Source organism: Pan paniscus, chromosome 8, assembly GCF_029289425.2.
Source record: "Pan paniscus chromosome 8, NHGRI_mPanPan1-v2.0_pri, whole genome shotgun sequence".
Taxonomy (NCBI): Eukaryota; Metazoa; Chordata; class Mammalia; order Primates; family Hominidae; genus Pan; species Pan paniscus.
The window spans coordinates 106,364,655-106,380,743 of record NC_073257.2 but is presented as its reverse complement, the minus strand read 5'-3'; the positions used below and the strand labels follow the sequence as shown (position 1 = coordinate 106,380,743).

At 36.7% G+C, this 16,089-nt stretch overlaps 1 protein-coding gene across 3 annotated transcripts in view; it reads left to right on the top strand.

Moving 5' to 3' along the window:
- Positions 1-16,089, top strand: part of NOC3L (NOC3 like DNA replication regulator) — a 51,081-nt gene that overhangs the window by 12,376 nt on the left and 22,616 nt on the right. For all 3 annotated transcript variants that reach the window (XR_608285.3, XR_008620007.2, XM_003825379.4), the window contains exons 9-19: positions 1,197-1,372; positions 2,106-2,234; positions 4,923-5,054; positions 6,547-6,627; positions 6,965-7,065; positions 9,709-9,781; positions 10,955-11,018; positions 11,104-11,175; positions 11,531-11,712; positions 12,714-12,842; positions 13,576-13,673. Coding sequence is in view for 1 of the 3 variants with exons in the window: in XM_003825379.4 (XP_003825427.1) it covers positions 1,197-1,372; positions 2,106-2,234; positions 4,923-5,054; positions 6,547-6,627; positions 6,965-7,065; positions 9,709-9,781; positions 10,955-11,018; positions 11,104-11,175; positions 11,531-11,712; positions 12,714-12,842; positions 13,576-13,673 (1,237 nt within the window). In the remaining 2 variants the exon portion in view is untranslated. The remainder of the gene's footprint in view (positions 1-1,196; positions 1,373-2,105; positions 2,235-4,922; positions 5,055-6,546; positions 6,628-6,964; positions 7,066-9,708; positions 9,782-10,954; positions 11,019-11,103; positions 11,176-11,530; positions 11,713-12,713; positions 12,843-13,575; positions 13,674-16,089) is intronic.

Below are 16,089 nucleotides of genomic sequence, written 5' to 3'. Positions count from 1 at the left end.
ATGAGTCAATTATTTGGGATGATAAACTCTTAAACTCTTTCTTCAGAAAAGGAAGGACATAGAAAAAATAGGGGTAGGAATAGGGAAGACAGTTGGTTGCCTAGGCCAGGTGCTTTCATTTGGCCTAATTGGCTCATTTACCCAGCTTATTTACTAAGATCACCCATTGCTGTCAGCTGAAACAGGACCACTGACTCCTGTTGGCCTAATAAGGGCATAAAGGTAGTGGAGTATAGTGGGGTGGGGGTGGGTAGTATGGATATTGCTTCTGTGTTCTGGTGTTCCAGCTGGCACCCTATTAGTGTTTGTTCTTCCAGTGAGAGGGCCTGGGAGTTTTTCTTTTGTTTTTGAATTTCTGAACTGTTTGGAAAGCTCCTGGGATCTTTGTGCAACCATCTCTGTCTGATAGAACTATAACATGAGCCACATATGTCATTTAAAAAAAACGCAGACACACTAAAAAGCAATGAAATTAATTTTAATAGTACATTATATATATTCAGATTATCATTTCAACATGTAATCAATTTTAAAAATTAATGTCTTACATTCTCAGTTTTTTTTAGTACTAAGTTCAAATCTGGTTTGTATTTTATACTTAGAGTGTATTTTATACTTAGAGTATATCTTAATTTGTATTAGCTGCATTTCAAATGCTCAATTACCTCCTATATGTGGCAGTTAGTAGCCTCCATATTGGACCTTTCCTAAGCAGATCGAGCCATTATGAAGTCTTTTTTTCTTCTTCTTTTTTTTTTTTTTTGAGACGATGTCTCGCTCTGTCACCAGGCTGGAGTGCAGTGGTGCAATCACAGCTCACTGCAACCTCTGCCTCCCAGGTTCAAGTGATTCCCCTGCCTCAGCCTCCTGAATAGCTGGGACTACAGGCGTGTGCCACCCACCATGCCCGGCTAATTTTTTTTCTTTTTTGATTTTAGTAGAGATGGGGTTTCACCATGTTGGTCAAGATGGTCTCGATCTCCTGAGCTCGTGATCTGCCCACCTTGGCCTCCCAAAGTGCTGGGATTACAGGTGTGAGCCACCGTGCCCAGCGTATGAAGTCTTTTTTTAAGGGGTGTCGGAATGTGTGTGTGTGTGTGTTTATGTGTGTTAAAATGTACATTGATTGTAAAAGAAAGCCAATTAGTTTAACTTTTGACCAATGAGTAAAGTAACTACAGTTATCTTTTGATTAGATTGGAAGCAGAGGAAGCTGAAGAAAAGTAATGTAGTTTCCTTAAAGGCATACAAAGGACTGGCAGAAGTCGCTGTGAAGAGCTTGTGTGAGCTGTTGGTGGCACTACCTCATTTTAACTTTCACAACAACATCATCGTATTGATTGTCCCTCTCATGAATGACATGTCAAAATTGGTGAGTTGCTGTAAATGGTTATTGCTGACCTTCTTAGAAAATTATACACCATGTGGGCCAGGCACGGTGGCTCACACCTGTAATCCCAGCACTTTGGGAGGCCGAGGCAGGCAGATCATGAGGTCAGGAGATCGAGACCACCCCAGCTAACATGGTGAAACCCCGTCTCTACTAAAAATACAAAAAATTAGCAGGGTGTGGTGTCAGGCACCTGTAGTCCCAGCTACTTGGGAGGCTGAGGCAGGAGAATGGCATGAACTCAGGAGGCAGAGCTTGCAGTGAGCTGAGATTGCACCATTGCACTCCAGCCTGGGCAATAGAGCGAGACTCTGTCTCAAAAAAATAAATAAATGAATAAAAAAAGAAAATTATACACCATGTGATTTTTTTCCCCCTACAAAATTCTTCTGAAGTTATTTATTGGTAAAATAATGTCAATTTATTAAACACTGTCTATCTGAAGAAAATTATCTGAACATAAGTTTAGTGTAGTGGTTCACAACAGGAAGCAAATTTGTCCCCCAGGGAACATTAGGCAATGTCTGCATACATTTTTGATTGTGATGACTGTGGTGGCGATAGAGTCTTAACTACTGGCATCTAGTGGAGAAAGTCCATGGAGGCTTTTAAACATCCTAGGACAGTCCCCCTACAACAAAGAATTCTGTTACCCAAAACGTCAGTAGTGCTAAGGTTGAGAAACACTGGTTAAGTGTGACATTTTATTTTTCAGATATCTGAAATGTGTTGTGAAGCTGTGAAGAAACTCTTTAAGCAAGATAAATTAGGCCAAGCTTCTCTTGGTGTAATTAAAGTGATTTCTGGTTTTGTGAAGGGCAGAAATTACGAAGTTAGGCCAGAGGTGAGCCTTTCTTTTTTTACTTTGCATTTTGTTTTTAAATTACAAAGTTGATTTTCAGTTGTTATGAGGAATTTATTCCTTATAAGTGTGTGAAGTAAAAAGTATTCAAGCTCCTTAAGTGTTTAACATGTCAACTCCTGAAATGTTTGATACTATTAACAGTTTGGTATTTATGCTTCTAGATGTTTTTCTTTGCAGATATAGTCATATATACTTGCTTATATTTTAAAATAAAAAATGGGCTTATACTTTGAAAACTGTTCTGGAACAGTTTTCATTTTCTATATTGTGAACTTACATATAGGGTTATCCCATTCTTTCTAATGCCTACCAGAGTATTCCATTGTGTGCCCTAATTGTTGAACAGCTGAGTTTTTTCTAGATTTTTGCTGCCACAGTCAGTGTTGAGAACATTTTGGCCATATTATTTTTTCATATTGTGTGAATATTCTGTGAATTAAATTTATAAAATGTAGATGCTGGATCCAACAGTAATCACATTTACAAACTCAAATTGTTGTTCAGAAACATTTAATCACTGTGTTCCTGCTAGGAATATGAGTGTCAGTTCCCTCCTACCTGCTCAGAATGTTACTATTTAATCTTTGTTAGTCAGGTAGGTGAAAAGTTTATATATATATAAACTTTTTTTACCTGCTTATTATTTGTCAATTTTTCTCTTAAAGTAATTGTCTTAATGACTTGTGATGAGTTTTTAGTTCATATTCATTTTAATAAATATCTGCTATGTGCCAGGCACTTTTTTTAGGTCCTGGGAATAAAATAGTAACAAAAGAAACGAAACTATCTGTTTGTGGAGCTTGCATTACATAAAGAATATTAACTCTGTTACATAGGTTGCAGATTGTTCTCTTTTTTACTTTGCCTTTTAATTCTGTATTGAGCCTTATATATGAAGCTATATTTTTTGTTATGCACATAGTCTCCTCAATCCCAATTTACGGAGTCTCTCCGAGATTTTTAATTTTAATTTTTATATTTAAATATTTAAACCATTTGACATCTTTGTGTGTGTGGTATGATTACAGATTTAATATCTGTGTTTAATATATGTAATGAATATATATTTTTATATAGTTTAATATATATTAAATATTTATATTATGTATATATTTGAAATAATTTGACAGCCAGTTATTTCATCACCATTTTTTTTCTGCTGATATAAAATGCTGCTTAATTATTGTGTTGTATCTATAGTATATTTGGGTATCTGGTACAATAATAATCAGGGTATAATTGATAAAAGACATGACTATTCTTTTTTCTCCACAATGTTCTTATTTATTTCAGTATATTACTCCAGGCAATTTAGAATCCATTTTTCACTTCCTTCCCTCAAAATAGTCCACACAGAGAATCTGATTAGAATCGATTCAATGTATTGATTAGTTTGGATGAATTAAAATATTTACAGAATTGATTTTTTCTATTCAAGAATATCATATCTTGCCATTTATTTAAGACTTCTTTTATGTTCTTAAGTAAAATTTTATAGTTTTCTTCACTGAGGTCTTAGATATTTTAATTTGTTTTTAGTAATACAGTTTTGGGTGTTAAGCTGTTCTACCATTTTATTTCTGGATTTCACAGTTTTCCTTTGGCATCAGATTCCTTTTTATTTTCTTAAATCTAATTTCAGTTGAATTGCTAAAATTATAAACATTAAATGAAAGTAACAGAGCATATTTAGCATCTTTACTTAGAATTGTAGAGCTATCAGATAAGGCTTGAACATGAAATTCAGCCATAGGAAAGCTCTTTAACTTTCGTGATGCTAGAGTAAAAACTACATCATTTGATTTGGAGTTATTTTTCGTTGGTAGGTGATATTTTGAGCACATACAGTACCTACAAAATATTCGGAGTTGGTCTTTCTGATACCTAGAATGACTTCAGGTTCACTCTTTATGCCTTTAGTTATTCCTTGTTTCATTCTGTGCTTTTAGCCGTGTAATCCCAAATACTCAGCTTTCTTCCAAATGTGCATATTGGAACATCAAAATAATACAAACCTGTAGTTCTCAAGGTTTTTTCCAGGAATGCTGCTGTGCCTGCGGGAGGTCGGTAGGGTGATTTCATCCAGAGAAAGTGTAGCATTTTAAACCCCTTTTGTTCTTAGTGTTTGAGTATGAGAAGTTTGCTGTATCACACAAAACACCAGTTTCCAAATTAGTTTCTGAATTTTTGAATGGCATAAAGCAATAATTTTTATTTTTGTCCCCAGACCAGCATCAGCTGGGAATTAGAATGCAAATTCTGGGGCTCAACTCAGACCTACTAAATCAGAAACTCTGGGGATAGGGCCCAGCAATTTGTGTATCTTCTCCCATACTGGTCCAAACCTTTTTCTGGCCTGTTTTCTCTTTGTCATCCTGTTGGCATGTGTTCTCTCTTCCTCATACTCATTAAACTGCAAAGAAAGTTTTGTATATTTAGTTAGTATTTGCTAGCGTCCGTTTTGTATGTTTGCTCCCGTCCTTCCATAGACACAAGTTATTGAATATAGCATAGAGATAAAAGAAGTTGGTGTAAAATGTTGTAAAAGATGTTTGAAGGTTTTTTCATGAACGAGGGAAATAACACTGTTAAATGCTTTTCTATGTAAAGTTTTTGAGGGCAGTATAAATATTAAGCTGTATATTTGTGTTTTTTCCCCAATATTAGATGTTAAAAACATTTTTATGCCTAAGAATCAAGGAAGTAGAAGTGAAAAAAGATACAGAAGACATTAATAAACCAAAAAAATTTATGACTTTCAAAGAAAAGAGAAAATCTCTATCAAGAATGCAGAGAAAGGTTTGACTTATTTCCCCTTTTGTTTCATTTAAATTTTCTGTTTATTTGATCTTAGATTAAACTTATAGGCGCACGTAAAAATCATAGTTAAATCATAAACATAAAAGTTTTGAAATACATCATTTAGAGAATTTTATCTTTTCCTGTTACTGCAAAAAAATGTTTTCTTAAATCAATTTTAACTGATAATGATTGGCAAGGAGAGCAATAGATGAAAAGATATTTTTGCCATGCTGGCTTTTATCCTTTGGCTTTTTAGATCAATTTAGAGTTGTGATACACAGATTCCTTCCTTAACAGAAAAGATGCATTCACGTGAAGTTGGCAGCAAAGTGAGTTTCTGTTCATTGAATCTTGTTTCTTTGTTGGTTTGTATTTTAAACTTGGGTTGAAATTTCAGCCCCTTGTTTATTTACTGAAACTTTGGAAACTTTATTTATTTATTTATTTATTTTTTGATAAACGGGGCTAGTAATAGTACCTACCTTGCAGGGTAATCGTGCAGGTTAAATGAGATGATGCATATAAAACACTTGGCAGGCTTTATAAACCTTAGTTTTAGTACCACCACCATCATCACTATTATTGTTATCATCACATCTCAGAACATTTCTAAACAGTTTATTAGAGTGATCAAGTTGCTTGTAAAAACAAAAGTAATCTCTGGGGATATTCATCTTTGAATGGGTCTAATTTTGAAAACATGATGGAAGTATCAAAATAGACTTAATAATTGTGAACAAAAGAAGATGCATATTTTAACTATTTATATTATACTATCCTAATGCAGGTTGGATAGCTCTTTTAGGAAGAGCATGTGTATAGATGAGGTGAGGAAACAAAGACCAATAAGAACATGGCAGCTCTTTAACAACTTCTCATGAGAGAAGGAAACAATTTTTCAGTTCCCTGTGCCTCAGGCAGCTTAGAAATTATCATTTACTGCTCTTACAGCATTAGGAAGTAGAAAAAAAAAAGGATATTTTATTGAATTTCTTTATAGGGTCCAGTTTTATGCATTGTATGTAAATGTGTTGGGGAAGTATTGTTGGTGACTGGCTTCCAAGTTATAGATGATTTAATCCTAGCCATTATTTTTGGGCTCAACATGTTCTTTCCTTTTTTTTTTCTTTTTTGAAAAACTTTAATAATAGAAAATGATAGCATATCCCAGATATCTGCTATTCAGAATGAGCAAATATTAATAGATTTACTTTAGTTTTTTTCCTGGAAAAGAAAGAAACCATAGGTGAGAGAGTAGAAATTTCTTTTCTCTCTCCAATCTCATTCTTCTACCTTCTTCCCAGGAGACACCATCTTTAATTTGGTTTGTATATACTTCCCGTCCATGTTTCTCTACTTTGTTTATATTTGCATTCATAGACAATATGTGGTATTACTGTATGTGTTTTATGACATTTACGTATTCTGCCTGTGCTTTTTTCACTCTGTGGTATATGCTCTAGATTTTTGTTTTTCAATCTATTTTCAGTGGAAGAAAGCAGAAGAGAAACTAGAGCGAGAGCTTCGAGAGGCAGAAGCTTCAGAGAGTACTGAGAAAAAACTTAAACTGGTAGGCAGTTTCATATTCTGTTATGCTTTTAAAATGCGTTAAGTTGTTTAAACTAGAAATTTATTGTTTCAGCTTGTAGCTGTGTAATTTTGGTTTCTTTCATGAGGCTTAGATGTGTGACTTTTGTGATGTGCGGGAAACTGATGTGATCAGTGCTAGTTTTATGCAGTCACAGGGTGTATATCTTCATTCTGTTTTGTTAAAAATTTCAAAGATTGCATTGTGGGGAGGGATGGGTAGGGAAAAAGAAGTTAACCTGTTGAAGTCATACTTATGCTCACTCAGGAGAAAGCATACCAGGTTATCCTAAAGTCATTTTGTCTGTCTCCTCTGCCAGCACACAGAGACTCTGAATATTGTGTTTGTAACCTACTTCAGAATATTGAAGAAGGCCCAGAGGTCACCTCTCCTGCCAGCAGTTCTAGAAGGTCTTGCCAAGTAAGGGCTGTGTAGGTTGAAATCTTTTAGATTCCTTCTAAATAGGAAAGACCAAAGAATTTTCGAGAGTTCCCTAATGATGGCCCATTATCCTCAGTTCTCATTCCTTTTCTGTTTGTCACCAGCCTTTCCTTGAAGCTATTCATAACAGTGGGCTTTTTTGATTTTCTCATCTCAAATCTTTTATTTTTAAAATCTCCTTTACCAACTCCTTCTTTCTGCCTACTAAATTCTAGGTGTTTCTAAGGTTAAATCTCTCAGTTCTTGACTCTTTCTGCACTGTGTAGTCAATTGCCCATCGTCATAGTTTGAGTGGATCATGCAGATGACTCTTAAGTCTATTTTAACCCGGCTGTACATCATTTCTCTAGTTCTGTGTAATCTGTTTCTGCTAAGATAGATCTTTTGGTGTATTCGCTCAACACTAATGGCCTTGTCAGGATGTGAGCTAGAGTAAGGGTTGTGGTTGTCATGATAGCGTTCCACAATTTTTTGAGGTGGTATCCTATAGAACATTGCTATTCGGTAAAAATATAATGTGAACTTACATATATAATTTAAAATTTTCTATTAGCCACATTAAAAAGATAAAAAGAAACAGGTGAAATTAATTTTTGTATATTTTACTGGATTTGATTTATCTGAAGTATTTTAACACAATATTAAACATTAATGAGTTGTTTGGTGTTTTTTCATAACATATTTTCGAACACTTATATTTTACGCTTGTGTCTTAATTTGGACTAGCTACATTTTAAGTGCCTAATAGCCACATGTGGGTAGTGGCTACCATTGTTGGGCAGTACAACTTTAGGAATAGAGTTGGAAATAGGACTGATGGCTAGAAGATATAGAAAAGGCAAGTTCTGTTTATCATAAGAAATTACTTTCTAATAACGAGCTATTTGGCAATGGTATGCATTTCCTTATATGGTGATACGGTCCTTGTGGTTGAAAATCTTCAGAGAGCCTGGTCAGAGAAGGGATTATTCCTACATTGTGTAGGACTTGCTGTTTTTATTTTTGTTTTTAAATAGAGACAAGCTCTCACCATATTGCCCAGGCTGATCTTGAACTCCTGAGTGAGTCATCCTCCAGCCTTGGCCTCACAAAGTGCTAGGATTACAGGTGTGAGCCACCATGCTCGACCCAGCTATTTGTTTTTTAATAACTAATTCCTTTATTTAAAAAAGTTTAAAAAATAATATATGCTCATTTAAAAAATTTAAATAATGCAAAAGAATATACAATTTAAAATTGCAAGTTCCCCCTCCTATATATGTATGTAGTCTGTCTGCGTGCCATCTGCCACCATTTTTTTTTTTTTGGAGACACTGTCTTGCTCTGTTGCTCAGGCTGGATTGCAGTGACGTAATCTGAGCTGACTACAACCTCCACATCCCAGGTTCAAGCAGTCACCTGCCTCAGCCTCTCAAGTAGCTGAGACTACAGGCATGTGCCATCACGCCTGGCTAATTTCTGTATTTTTAGTAAAGATGGGGTTTCCTCATGTTGGCCAGGCTGGTCTCGAACTCCTGACCTTAGGTGATCCATCCGCCTCAGCCTCCCAAAGTGCTGGGATTACAGGCATGAGCCATTGCACCGGGCCTGCCTGCCATCTTTCATGCAGATGGAATCATGCTATGTTTAGTGTCCTGTAACTTGCTTTTTTTTTTTGGTTTTGTAAACAGTTACTTTTGGTACCTCTCCCTTATCACATATATATCACTTAATTTTTAAAAAATTTATAATGCTCCATTTTATAGATATATTGTACTTTATTTGGTCAGTCGCCTGTTTGCACTGGGAATACTTGTGCACGTGTGTGTGTGTGTATCTTCATGCACGTGTGTGCATGTATTGCCAGATCAAAGGGTATGCTCATTTTAAATTTTGATAAATAATTGCCAGATTGCTTCTCCAAAAAGTTGTACCAATATGCATGGAATATGTCACTCATAAGGTCTTTTATTCTTCTAAGATTTACATAGATCAAAGACTTCTCGCTAATATTGAAGAGATGTCCTGACTTTAACCTACTTCAGTGTCTACTATAGTATATGGAGTAACTCTCAAATTTAGCAGCTCATATGATTCTTCTTTAACCCTATTGGGTGGTCTCAGTTATTTCTACAAATAGAGGCCCAGGACAGTGAAGTGAGTTACCTAGGATCACGCAGGTAATTAAGAGCAGAGCCTGAACTAGATACTGGGGTCCAGTATTCTTTCCATTTTATCCTTAAAGCTGTTATAAGGTCCATATTCTTGTAAGTAGCAGAATCTTTCCTTGTCTCTCTTCCCACCACCTGTTTTCTTAGAAGCCGATCCTGCCGGATACCTCGTAAACTTTCCTCAGGAAGTTGTTTGCTTCTAGTAATTTCTTTCTCAGTGCAGAAGGATTTTTGAAATATTTTTGGTTTGTTTAGTGCCTTATATATTTCTACTGAGTTTAGTGTTCAATGGTGTATGAATTGTTGAAGAGGCCAATCTGAATTAATGAAAAGTATCAATAATTGCCATGTCTTTCATAGCTAACATTTTGAAATAAAGAATATTAAAAATACAGTTTTAAAGTCAAGCTTAATTTCTGCCAGCTTTATTTCTGCTTTTAGTTCACTGATTAACTGTTTTGTTTGATTCCAGGTTTGCTCACCTTATAAATGTGGAATTTTTTGATGATCTGTTAGTAGTTCTTCATACTCTCATTGAGTCTGGTGTAAGTAATAATAAATTATTTTTTAAAAGATATAAATGGTAATTACTATTTTAAAAATTTGTCAGGTTTATTGAGATATATTTTGTATACAGTAAAACCCCTTTTAGATGTACAGTTTATGAATTTTGACAAAGGCCTATGATCATATGATTACCACCACAGTCAAGATGTAGAACGTTTTCAACCATTGGAGAGTTTTAAGCAGGAGGGTTGTCTGACCTGTTTTCTTTTTTTTTTTAAATTGATGCATAATAGATGTACATGGTTTCAGGGTATATGTGATAGTTAAATATATTAATATAATGTAGTTTGTAAATAGTTTACTTGGGATATCAGTCACCTTAAATATGTGTCTTTATGTGACAACCATTCAAATTCTTCCCTCCTAGCTATTTTGAAATAGATAATAGATTATTGTAAACTATAGTCACCCTGTAAATCTGCCTCATACTAGGTTATCTTAAAGATAACCTTTATAGGTCTTTTTTTTCTTTTTTGAGATAGGGTCTCACTCAGTTGCCCAGGCCGGAGTGCAGTGGTGCAATCACAGCTCACTGCAGCCTTGACCTTCCAGGGCTCAGGTGATCCTCCCGCTTTAGCCTTTTGAGTAGCTGGGACTACAGATGTGGGGCACCATACCTGGCTAATTTTTCTATTTTTTTGTAGAAATGTTTTTTTTTTTTTTTTGAGAGGGAGTCTTGCTCTGTCGCCCAGGCTGGAGTGCAGTGGCGTGATCTCGGCTCACTGCAAGCTCCACCTCCCGGGTTCACACCATTCTCCTGCCTCAGCCTCCCGAGTAGCTGGGACTACAGGCGCCCACCACCATGCCCGGTTAATTTTTTGTATTTTTAGTAGAGACAGGGTTTCACCGTGTTAGCCAGGATGGTCTCGATCTCCTGACCTCGTGATCTGCCCGCCTCGGCCTCCTGAAGTGCTGGGATTACAGGCGTGAGCCGCCACGCCCGGCCCTGAGAGATGGGTTTTTGCCATGTGGCCCAAGCTGGTCTTGAACTCCTGGGCTCAAACGATCTGCCTGCCTCAGCCTCCCAAATTGCTGGGATTACAGGCTTGAGTCTTTGCTCCTGGCCTTAAAGTTCTTTTTTAAAGCTATAAATGGTAATTACCATTCTTAATATTCCATCCCCCTCACCCCCGCTTTTTTTTTTTTTAAAGGACCTAAGCTATCAAGAAAGTCTTCACTGTGTCCAGACTGCTTTTCATATTCTTTCTGGACAAGGTATGATATTTTCTTAATCAAGTTTTGTTTGCCTTACCTTTGAATGCTATAACATACCTAATTGGTGTTTGTTGTCATTTCAAAGGTGATGTTCTGAATATTGATCCAATGAAATTCTACACACATCTCTACAAAACACTGTTCAAATTACATGCAGGTATGTATGTTTAGATAATGTTTCTTTTATATGTATTTATGTTTTAAGAATATGTTATGACCCATCATTGTAGACAAATGAGAAATAGGAACAGGTACATAAAATGCTGACTTGCCAGTGCCATGCATCTGTATTTAATCTTATGTAAGACTTGGAGAAAGAGCTTCTGGAATTGACCGGAGATGCACTAAGTATAGCCCGCTGTATCTCCTTAGCAGTATAGCACTACCTCATTGATTAGAGAAATGGTTTGGGACAGGTACAAAAGTTTATCTTGGGTTTATCTGAAGTTCAGTCCAGTTGCGTAATGAAAAAGTAATGAGAACAGCTCTGAAGGATATGTCTGCTGTTTTAGGTGCTACCAATGAAGGTGTTGAGATTGTACTCCAGTGCCTTGATGTCATGCTAACTAAGCGCAGAAAGCAAGTTTCTCAGCAGCGAGCTCTTGCCTTCATCAAACGCCTTTGTACCCTTGCTCTTCATGTTCTTCCAAATTCAAGTATTGGCATTTTAGCAACTACCAGAATATTAATGCATGTAAGTAGTAATACAAATGAACAGAGCTAAGTTCTTATAATGCAATGATTTTTTTTGTTTGAGGCATGTCTTTTCCCCCCTTTTATATTATTTCAATTACAGAAGTAATTCACACTTGTAACAAAATCAGGTGACAAAAGAGGTATATAAAATTGAAAAAAGCATTTTATACTTATTGACACTTCTCAGTGTCATTAGGTGGGTATCCATTTACCATTTGGTGGGTATTTTTCCAGCAGCCTTTTAAAGTTCATATATAAACACATACACATAGAAACAACTCAACTTTGTATTTTAATGGAAAGAGGATTATGCTATATATTCTACCGCTTTTTTAACCTTAGCATTTAATCATGGTAAACACATTATAATGTCACTGCTCTAACTCTTTATGTAAGGTTTATTTAGTTCTTTGCTTAACAAACACCATAGTTCTGACTGTGTGCCTTCCAGTTATGAATGCCTTACAAAAATTTAATTTTCATAACTCTGAGGTAGCTACTATTCTTGTTCCTATTTTACATGTGGGAAAACTGAGGTCCGGAGAGGTTAAGTGTCTTGTCTTGAGTAGCAGTGCCAGTCAGTGGTAGAAGTGATATTCAAATGTAGGCAGTCTGGTTTTTTTGCTTCTTTCTATTTCTCTTGATATAGGTTATTTCTTTTTTTGCTATTACAAATGATGCTATAGTGAATATCTTTATGTATTTATCTGATGTAATTATTTCTATGAGATTTCTAAAAGTGTGATTGCAAGGTGAGAAGCATATTGTTTTGCAAGATAAAATTAATTTTCAAAGCAAGCAAAGATAAAATTTTTTTTTTGCAACTCTTGTTCTTACGATATAAACTTAAATTGTTTTTTATTAAAACTAGGTGTAAAGACTTTATGCAAAGCTCTTATACAACCATAAATTTAAATGCAAATACAACTACAAACCAGTAACACCTCTTACATTAACAATGTTAATTTAACCAATTCTTTTTATGTGACATTTTTGCAGACTTTCCCCAAAACAGATCTACTGCTTGACAGTGAATCTCAGGGAAGTGGAGTTTTCCTTCCTGAACTGGATGAGCCTGAGTACTGCAATGCTCAGAACACTGCTCTGTGGGAACTGCATGCTCTGCGGGTAAGAGTGGCCCTGGTTTTTTTCTTTTTGGGGATGTGTGTGAATAATTGTTTTCCAGTTTTTCTTCAAATAGTTGTTATTGCCAGAGTACTTAATTATATTTTGTTCTGGGGCTGCCTTTTTTAGAATTCCTGTGTTAGTATGCTGCATTTTACTTTGCTCTTACTATTCTTTAAGCTGTTGAGGTACATTTTCTAAGGAAGCAGAAAACAGTGTCAGTTCTGTAGGGTACAGTTGTGGAAGATTTACTGAAACCTTTCCCTTTATTGAAATCTTTCCCTAACACTCTTCAGAGGATTTGTTATCAGGTACATTTCTGTTGAGTCTTATCCAGGGAGACTTTAGTAAGCCCTGTTTCAAGATGGTTTCACCTATGCAGTGATCCTACAGTATGGACAGCATTAGAGTGAGACTTGTAGAAAATAGAAGTGGCAGGTAACCTGTTGTAAATTAACTTTTTTCACTCTGAAAGAGGAATTGCTTTTTGATTTTTCTATTTATATTGTAAAAGCAAGACTAAACTACTTCACTGGTAACTTGATTTGTGTTTTAATCCTATTAGCAAAGATAATATTCTTTCTGTGAGTATGTGCTTCTAATGAATTACATATACTGTACATAGGAGATTAAAAAAAATTTGGTGTAATTTTATTTAAGAAAATCTTTGCTGTGGCTAGTGTTTTTTGTAAAGGACTGACCTGTGCAGAATGTGATTGTCCCGTTTTCCCTTCAGAGGCATTATCATCCCATAGTGCAGAGATTTGCAGCCCACCTGATCGCTGGAGCACCTTCTGAAGGCTCTGGAGCACTCAAACCAGAGTTGAGTCGAAGGTAATATTTAGCATTGCCTTATTCTAAAACTACAAAATTGAGCTGATAGCCACTTACTATGAGAAGACTGTTTTATAAAGTAACATACTACAAAGTGTAAAGTGCCAGTTGGGTATCTGGATTGGTCTTGCTTCATATTCCTGAATTGTTCTGAAAGAAAACATGCTATGATTTTGTTGATCACTTAAAACATTTTTTTCTTCTTCTGTCATTCAACTTGAAAAACATTTTTTTAATCATGAAAAGTTTCGCACATACAGGATAGTAGAATGGTATAGTGAATGTCCATATGCCCCCCCATCACTCAGGTTCAACAATGAATAATCTATGGCTATAGGTGCTTCATGTGAAGATACAACACAAGTCAACCAAATTAAGCTTCCTTGCTTTCTTGCTCGCTCGGTCTTTTTTTTTTTTTGAATGGTCCTGTTAGGGCAGGATGAGGAGAAAAAAAAAATGAGGAGAGGGAAGAAAAGAGGTGCTTTGGAACACTGCCATCCAGAAGGGCAGCTTTTTCTTTTTTTGGCCCTTGCAGAGTACCTTCTGACCTATAAGCAGCTTGGATGGGTACTTCCAGCATCTGCCTCACACCCAGATGGGGAAAAGGTCCTCCTAAAAGAGTCTTCTTTTCCCTGAACTGTTTACTTACAAAATTTTCACAATTACAGAAAGGTGAAAAGTAGAAATTACTTTTTTTTTTTTTTTTTTTGAGATGGAGTCTCACTCTGTTGTCCAGGCTGGAGTGCAATGGCGCAATTTTGGCTCACTGCAACCTCCGCCTCCCGGGTTCAAGCGATTCTCCTGCCTCAGCTTCCCAGTAGCTGGGATTACAGGCACCCGCCACCATGCCCAGCTAATTTTTGTAATTTTTGTAGAGATGGGGTTTCACCATGCTGGCCAGGCTGGTCTCGAACTCCTGACCTCAGGTAATCCACCCACCTTGGCCTCCTAAAGTGTTGGGATTACAGGCGTGAGCCACTGCGCCCAGCCAGTAATTACCTTTTTTTACATACAGACAGGAAATACTTAAGTTATACAGAGAAAGAGAGAAAATGGTATAAAAAATCCCTCAGTCCCTTTATGGTGCCATAAAAAGTGCCTAAGACTGGGTAACTTATAAACAACAGAGGGCCAGGCTCAGTGGCTCACGCCTGTAATCCCAGCACTTTGGGAGGCCGAGGCGGGTGGATCACCTGAGGTCAGGAGTTCAGGACTAGCCTGGCCAACATGGTGAAACCCCATCTCTACTAAAAATACAAAAATTAGCCGGGCGTGGTGGTGGGTTCCTGTAGTCCCAGCTACTTGGGAAGCTGAGGCAGGAGAATTGCTTGAACCCGGGAGGCGGAGGTTGCAGTGAGTCGAGATCTCGCCATTGCACTCCAGCCTGGGTGACAAGAGCGAATCCGTCTGAAAAAAAAAGAACAGAAATTTATTTTCTCAGAATTCTGGAGGCTGGGAAGTTGAAGATCAAGGTGCTGGTAGGTTTGGTTGACTGATGAGGGCGCCTCTCTGCTTCTGAGATGGCATCTTGTTGCTGCATCTTCTGGAGGGGAGGAACCCCATGCCCTCACATGGCAGACAGGACAGAAGGGGAGCAGTGCCACAGCTTCACTTCATGAAGCCTCTTCTATAAAGACTTTAACCCATTTATGCCAGAGGTTGCAAATTTTTTTGTGTGTGTGAAAAATCAGACCTTGGCGATGACCTTGAGCAGTAGGATATAAATAACTCCTACAAGCTTAGTGTTCTGATAATGGAACACTAGTAGGCATAAATGGGTTAATCCCATTCATGCCTTAATCACCTTTTAAAGCTTTTGCCTCTTAATACCATCACATTGACTGTTAAGTTTCCGTATCTGAATTTTGGAGGGGACACATTGAAACTATAGCACCTTACAATGTACTCATTACCCAGAATTAATATTTTGCTGTAGGTTTTTTCCTTTTGCAAGCCCATTGGTTTCTGTAATTCAGAGATCACAGTTTGGTGACCTGTGGGCCAGGCCGATTTTTCTGGCCTCAAGAGTTTGAAAAAAATTGAATTAGTTGCTGTCTTTTAAATATTGAAAGAATTCATCCGAAATTCACATTTCCCGCTTTTCTTGAAATACTGGGAGGTTTGGTGACATTGGCTTGTATTTTACATGACAGTAGTCAGTCAGTTGCTGCCTCCTCTACATGAGGCAAGAGCTCTGCAGTTTTCCATGAACCCTTTCCTTCTGAGTAGGATGGAGATAACTTTTGGCCTTATTAAATAAAATGGCCATTTACTTTTTCTTCCCTCACACTTCTCACCTGTCCCCAGTCTTCACCCCACCAGCCTTGTTTTTTAAAAGGAAAAAAGGAGAAAACAATTCTTTGTCACTCTTCATAATGATTATTTTATGGCATGTTTTCCTTAGCAGTTTTGCTAA